This window comes from Triticum dicoccoides, chromosome 5A (assembly GCF_002162155.2).
Source record: "Triticum dicoccoides isolate Atlit2015 ecotype Zavitan chromosome 5A, WEW_v2.0, whole genome shotgun sequence".
NCBI classification, from domain to species: Eukaryota; Viridiplantae; Streptophyta; class Magnoliopsida; order Poales; family Poaceae; genus Triticum; species Triticum dicoccoides.
The window spans coordinates 394,479,313-394,487,173 of record NC_041388.1 but is presented as its reverse complement, the minus strand read 5'-3'; the positions used below and the strand labels follow the sequence as shown (position 1 = coordinate 394,487,173).

Sequence of the window (7,861 nt, the reverse complement as noted above, 5' to 3'; positions counted from 1 at the left end):
TTAAATAAGCCAACCTCAGCACATGAAATTATGCCCTGGATCATGTTCTACTGAAGAAAAAAACTAAGGCGTATAGATCTGATTCAAGTGGAATAAGGAGGGATCAAACAAACCAATGAATCACAACAATGTCGCATTGCTCTAAGGGAACCCATCAGCCTCCTTCTCGTTGGCGCCGATGAACCCCATTTGGCTATTTCCCTCGCCCCGTCCTCAACATCTTCTATAACATGTCCTATGTCGCCCTTGATGTCTTCTCGGCCACCAACGCTGTCGCAAAGCCATGTTAACCATGTTTTACTTCACGCCTCACGTATCACATGTACTACTACTCAACCATGCATATGAGTGAAGACGGTAGAATTGAACTTTTCTGTGTATTTTTTCTTTGTTTTTAAGGACCCCATATAAATGGACATTTTTTTGACGTCCTTATAAATGGACATTGTTGCTTGTGACCACTGAATGATCACCTAGCCTTTATCCGATTGGAGTACCAAGGCTCCTTTGGTTCAAAAGAATATTGAAGGAAAATATAGGGTTTATTTTTAGGCCGGTCGCTAGGGATCTCGATTCATTAAAAATAGGATGTCCAGTTAATTAATAAAAAAACTAGGCTAAAATCGTCATACCAGCGCACACATGGCAACATTGACTGACCTGGCCATTCACATGAAGATACGAAAACGTTGCAGAGAAGAAACACGAAGTTGAGGTCGTCACCAAGTGTCATCATCATCACTCCTCCACGAGCCAGTGACTCTAGCATCGACTTCCACCAATGGAGTCCTTGTCGGCGAAACGTCAGAACCCATGTCGACCCGTGCCAAACAGACGGGCACAAGTGTAGGTGTCCAGAGAGCTCCGACTAAGAAGACTGTCAAAACCCAGGAAAAATGGGCAGAGCTAGCGCCAACCAACACTTCCTCGAAGACCACTAGCCACTTGTCATCGTCATTGCATATGCATCTCTAAGGCAGCTCTGACTGCGTGACAATATTACAAGACCCAGGAAAGACATGTCAAGCTCGTCGGGAAACAACCGACAATCAAAACCTTGCCGTGACCCTACATTGTTGGTCAGGCACCTACCGACTGCAATGCTGTGAGCATCTAGCGCTTGGAGAGCATGAATGGGATCCAAAGGTCTTCAAGACGCCCAAAGAGTGAAGCGATGATGCCGACACCGTCGCCCGACCTGACCGAGCCTTAGGTTTTCACCTGAAGTACCAGATCCAAGGGTATGCAGGGGGTGGACTTCGTGACGGCGCCTCCAAGGAGGTAAAACGATGTCCACGGACGCCGAGCCGGCAAGCTTTCGCTCGGAGCATCGCCCAACACCACACGCCCACACACCACACCTCCGCTAGCTGGTGCACCTCCCACGTAGCCACCGCACTATGAACATGTAGGAGCCACCACAATCCCTGTCACCAGCCACTAATGTCGAATCTGGCATCCCACCGCCACTGCACCACCACGAAGGCCACAAAAGGACGACACACCGCCAGCCAGTGCGAAAACGAGCTCCACAGAGTAGGAAGAGGGGTTGCATCCGCCCCGACTCGCCGGAGATGAATGCCCGGTCGTAGACACGGAGCCCATCAACGAAGCAGACATTACTGCCACTTGCGAGAGACACTACTAGGGTCTACCATGTTGGAGAAGAGCCACCAGGGCGAACCCCAGAGGCCTACATGCGCCACCACTGGAGCCGCTGAGCCACGCAGCCAAAAGGGAATCGACCTTCCCCCACCTTGGGCACCTGCCGCCTTATCAGGTCATTGGCCCGCCTTGAGTTGCCGAGCCAGGTAGCCGGAATGGTATCAAACCTCCCCCACCTCGAGCAACTGCCGCCTGACGAGGAGAAGACTACCCTGCCGCCGCCGTCCACCACCCAAGCTTAGCTCGACGGGCTACTCCAGCGACAACAAGGGGAGGGAGGGAGTGGTGGGCCATGGCCCAGTGGTGTTGACTCGAGCAGTTTTAAGATTGGTCATGCTGCTCTGTTAGGTGCTAGGGATGGAAACGTAGGAATATGAAATTTTCATGCGATGCTACTATTCTTGTCTTTGGTTTAAAGGAACGAGAAGAATGAAGCGATTTTTCCTTTAAGGCCTTCTTTGGTTCATAGGATAGAAATTTTATAGGAATAGAAAAATCATAGGAAGTGAGATTACACGCATGTCAATTCCTATAGAGAAAGAGATGCCATTTGGTGTATAGGATATGATTTTTTCCATTGAGTCTAGGCTAATGTTTTCCCCCCTCCAAAACATGAAGGATTGATTCCTATCCTTCATAGGAATAGGAATCCATTCCTACAAACCAAAGGGCTTCAATGAAAATTTTCCTTTGCAAATCCTATCCTATATAATTCCTACAAAAATTCTACAAACCAAAGGAGGCCTAAACTTATATTCAACCCAGACACGCTGGAATTCTAACATCCAACTAAACCTTTTCTTCTTCAAGTTTCTATGCACGAAGAACGAGAGTAAATTTTTTGTCGCATAATAACAACCTATCTAGCTATAAATTTTCATGTGGTTTGATCGTGGTTATTAGCATTTTTATGTTTTCGTAATTCCCATGAATCAAACACCCAAGTTGACGGAACTCTCATGTCCACAAGTTCTTTATTTTGCACATGCATTCTTGTTCTACCCACGTGTTTTTTTGTTGCCACGTTTTTAGAGTTTTGCAAACCAAAGGAGCACTGAATAGCTTTGTCACTGCTTTGTCAGCTGTTGGATAAGATCGAGCTGACTCGATGGGGAGTCGGAATCTCTTCCGCTTAGGCGATTAGCTACGTGCTTTAGTTTGAAGACCTTGGGTAAAAGGGCAGCTGGGTTCATCAGCCTTCCTGGGCCCCGTAATCTTGCACCGTATGAGCTGCGAAATACTTCCTCCGTTTTTAAATATATATATTTTAGATATTTTACTATAGACTATATATAAAATATAATGAGTGATTCTATACTTTAAATTATATCTATACACATCTGTATATAGTTTGTAGTGGAATCTCGTACGAGGTATCATCATGCCCATCGGCAGTTCTTTTTTTTTTAAAGCTGCAATCATATAAACACGCGCTACTCTATCACTTGAAATTCGAGAGGCAGGACCGGTTCCAACTGTTGGGTTTGACCGGCGGCGACACCAAGAGGAGTACTATAGTAGTTTACGACTTTAACGTAGGCTCCCAGCAGCCGTCAGTGAGAGCAACCCGAGCAATATTATAATGTCCGCACACGTGAGCGGTGAGCGGAGCACGGAGCAGGTCGAGCAGCCAGCGTCCATCCAATTCCAACCCCGTGGGATTGGCGTCGCCTTTCGCCGAACCACCCCAAACGACTGGCCGGCGAAGCATCTTTGCGTTGCACCCTACGTCCCTACCCCGGCCGGCAGCGGTCAAATCGGCGTCTCGTCTCGCCGTTATATAAGTGCGCGCCCCGCGCCTTCAGACCTCACAAACACATCAATCAAGCAAGCAGCGTATTCTTGAGGGATTCTGATCAGTCTCGGCCTCTCACGGAAAGAAGAGACTGCCTACTGAACTCGCTGGTTTCGTGTGATCTAGAGCTCGGGAGTTACTCTAGTTAGAGCATCTCCAACAGCCGCGCTAAACTAGCGCCGCGCCGCAAATTAGACCGTTTTAGCGCGCGCGCAACGCGGCGGGTCGCTTCAGCGGGCGCGCAAAAACGGCGCGCACGTTATAACGGGTGAGCGTGCGGTTGAAAACACTTACCCGCGCGGCGTATTTCGGGCGCCAGCTACAGCGCGCGGCACACTCGAGCGCTCGCGCCGCACTCTCTCCTCTCCTCGTCCTACGCCCCGCGCGCGCCGGCGCCGGCGCCCTGCCACCCACCCATGGACGCACACACCGGCGCCCCGCTCACCCCGCTGTACCGCCGCCGCCGCCGCCGGAAACCCTAGCGCGGGAAGCGCCGGCGTCGCCACCGCCGGAGCTCCGCCGAGCGTCGGCCTCGCGCGCAGCCTCTTCTTGCCACCGCGGATGACCACGGCGCCGGGAGTCGTCTTCGAAAGATGAGGACGAAGACGAAGACGAGGAAGATGAAGATTGATGTGTCTTTCATGTCTTGAACTTTAGTTTGCATTTGAACTTGGTTGGATAAACTTGTGGGCATGATTTTGAACTTGTGGGCATGAACTTTTATTCATCAACTTGTTTGTGTCAAATTTCATATGTTCATTTTTGCCCAAAAATCATATATGCAAAATGCCCGACGAGTCGCACGCGCTGTATTTTTGCACTCTGCTGGAGCGGCGTGCGCGCGCTGCATTATAGCGCGGCTGCTGGAGCCAGCGCAGGCGGGCGCGTAAAACCAGACGCAGTGCGCGTGGTAAACATGTTTTTTGCGCGTGACGCTTAGCACGGCGGTTGGAGATGCTCTTAGTTGGCATGGAGTTGGAGATGGTGAGCCAGCACGGGGCGCTGCTGAAGGTGGGGTTGTTCGTGCTGGTGCAGGTGCTGGTGTACCTCATCCTCGCCCAGTCCTCCTTCGTCTTCTCCACCACCGAGACCCTCGGCCTCCCCGTGGCGCGCGCCCTCAGCGCCCGCCGCATGGTCGCGCTGCTCTCCGACCTGCCGCTCGGCGGCGAGCCCTCGCCCCGCGCCGGCATCGTGGAGCCGTCGTCGCCCGTGGCCCTGGCCGCGCACGCCCACCAGAAGAAGGATTAGTTAGTGTTAGCTATCCACACCATTCTTTGATTGTTTGGTTCGTTCTTTGGGACTGTATATATATGTAAACTGAACTACACGCCGATGTGGTTTGTGCAGAAGACCACAGTGCGGTCGTGCTTGTGTTGGCTTTGACGAGAGACTTGCATAAGTTTTCTCTAAATAAAAGCTTTCATCAATTCTTGCTCATGCATCTACTTGAAAATAAAACCACAAAATGGACAAGTAGGTAAAACTTGCGCAAATCCGGTTGAAAATTAAAGTTGCTACACACAAGGAAAACCCACCGAAAGGATTATAAAAGCAACTTCAAAGCAACGACCCAAACGAACAAGCCATGTCAACCATGTTTCACTTCACGCCTCACGTATCACATGCACTACTACTCAACCATGCATATGAGTGAAGACGGTAAATTTGAACTTTCATCCGTATTTTTTCTTTGGTTTTGAAGGACCCCTTATAAATGGACATTGCCGCTTGTGACCACTGACTGATCATCTAGCCTTTACCTGATTGGAGTGTCAAGGCTCCTTTTGTTCAAAGGAATAGTGAAGGAAAACATAGGATTTAATTTTTAAGTTGGTCCCTAGGGATCTCGATTCATTAAAAAGAGGTTGCCCGGTTAATTAACAGAAACCTAAGCTAAAACCATCACAACAACCCCCACAGGGCAACATTGACCGACCTGGCCACTCACACGAAGATACGAAAACGTCGCAGAGAATAAACACAAAGTCGAGGTTGTCACCAAGTGTTGTCGTCATCACGCCTCCACGAGCGAGTGACTCCCGCATCGGCTTCCACCTATGGAGTCCTTGTCACCGAAACGTGAGAACTCATGTCGATCCATGCCAAACAGCCGACCACAGGTGTGTTGGGTTTCATAGTAATTCCAAAAAAATTCCTACGCACACGCAAGATCATGGTGATGTATAGCAACGAGAGGGGAAGAGTGTGATCTACGTACCCTTGTAGATCGACAACGGAAGCGTTAATTTGGTTGATGTAGTCGTACGTCTCCACGGCCCGACCGATCAAGCACCGAAACTACGGCACCTCCGAGTTCTAGCACACGTTCAGCTCGATGACGATCCCCGGACTCTGATCAAGCAAAGTGTCGGGGAAGAGTTCCGTTAGCACGACGGCGTGGTGACGATCTTGATGTACTACCGTCGCAGGGCTTCGCCTAAGTACCGCTACAATATTATCAAGGACTATGGTGGAAGGGGGCACCGCACACGGCTAAGAATATGATCACGTGGATCAACTTGTGTCTCTAGGGGTTGCCCCTACCTCCGTATATAAAGGTTCAAGGGAGGGGGGCCGGCCGGCCAGGAGAGGCGCGCTAGGAGGAGTCCTACTCCCTCTGGGAGTAGGACTCCCCCCCTTTCCTAGTTGGAATAGGATTCGTGGGGTGGGAAAAGAGAGAGAGAAGGAGGGGGGCGCCGGCCCCCTCTCTCCTTGTCCTATTCGGACTAGGGGTGGAGGGGCGCGCGGCCCAGCCCTGGTTGCCTCTTCTCTTCTTCCACTAAGGCCCACTAAGGCCCATATACCTCCCGGGGGGTTCCGGTAACCTCCCGGTATTCCGGTAAAATCCCGATTTCACCCGGAACACTTTCGATATCCAAACATAGGCTTCCAATATATCAATATTTATGTATCGACCATTTCGAGACTCCTCGTCATGTCCGTGATCACATCCGGGACTCCGAACAACCTTCGGTACATCAAAATGCATAAACTCATAATATAATTGTCATCGTAACCTTAAGCGTGCGGACCCTAAGGGTTCGAGAACAATGTAGACATGACCGAGACACATCTCCGGTCAATAACCAATAGCGGAACCTGGATGCTCATATTGGCTCCTACATATTCTACGAAGATCTTTTATCGGTCAGACCGCATAACAACATACGTTGTTCCCTTTGTCATCGGTATGTTACTTGCCCGAGATTCGATCATCGGTATCCCATACCTAGTTCAATCTCGTTACCGGCAAGTCTCTTTACTCATTCTGTAATACATCATCCCGCAACTAACTCATTAGTTGCAATGCTTGCAAGGCTTAAGTGATGTGCATTACCGAGAGGGCCCAGAGATACCTCTCCGACAATCGTAGTGACAAATCCTAATCTCGAAATACGCCAACCCAACATGTACCTTTGGAGACACCTGTAGAGCACCTTTATAATCACCCATTTATGTTGTGACGTTTGGTAGCACACAAAGTGTTCCTCCGGCAAATGGGAGTTGCATAATCTCATAGTCATAGGAACATGTATAAGTCATGAAGAAAGCAATAGCAACATACTAAACGACCGGGTGCTAAGCTAATGAAATGGGTCATGTCAATCAGATCATTCAACTAATGATGTGATCCCGTTAATCAAATGTCAACTCTTTGTCCATGGTTAGGAAACATAACCATCTTTGATTAACGAGTTAGTCAAGTAGAGGCATACTAGTGACACTCTGTTTGTCTATGTATTCACACATGTATTATGTTTCCGGTTAATACAATTCTAGCATGAATAATAAACTTTTATCATGATATAAGGAAATAAATAATAACTTTATTATTGCCTCTAGGGCATATTTCCTTCAGTCTCCCACTTGCACTAGAGTCAATAATCTAGATCACATCACCATGTGATTAACATCGATAGTTCACATCATCATGTGATTAACACCCATAGTTCACATCGCCATGTGACCAACACCCAAAGGGTTTACTAGATTCAGTAATCTAGTTCACATCGCTATGTGATTAACACCCAAAGAGTACTAAGGTGTGATCATGTTTTGCTTGTGAGAGAATTTTAGTCAACGAGTCTGCCATATTCAGATCCGTATGTATTTTGCAAATATCTATGTCAACAATGCTCTGCACGGAGCTACTCTAGCTAATTGCTCCCACTTTCAATATGTATCCAGATTGAGACTTAAAGTCATCTAGATTAGTGTCAAAACTTGCATCGATGTAACTCTTTAGGATGAACCTTTTGTCACCTCCATAATCGATAAACATATCCTTATTCCACTAAGGATAATTTTGACCGCTGTCCAGTGATCTACTCCTAGATCACTATTGTACTCTCTTGCCAAAATCAGTGTAGGGTATACAATAGATCTGGTACACAGCATGGC

General features: G+C 48.5%; 1 protein-coding gene across 1 annotated transcript; it reads left to right on the top strand.

Moving 5' to 3' along the window:
• Positions 1-3,488: 3,488 nt before the first annotated feature.
• LOC119297411 lies at positions 3,489-4,830 on the top strand. Its single transcript, XM_037575211.1, has one exon. It carries the CDS (start codon positions 4,415-4,417, stop codon positions 4,706-4,708), a length of 294 nt encoding a protein of 97 aa, XP_037431108.1. The 5' UTR covers positions 3,489-4,414; the 3' UTR covers positions 4,709-4,830.
• The last annotated feature ends 3,031 nt before the right edge of the window (positions 4,831-7,861 follow it).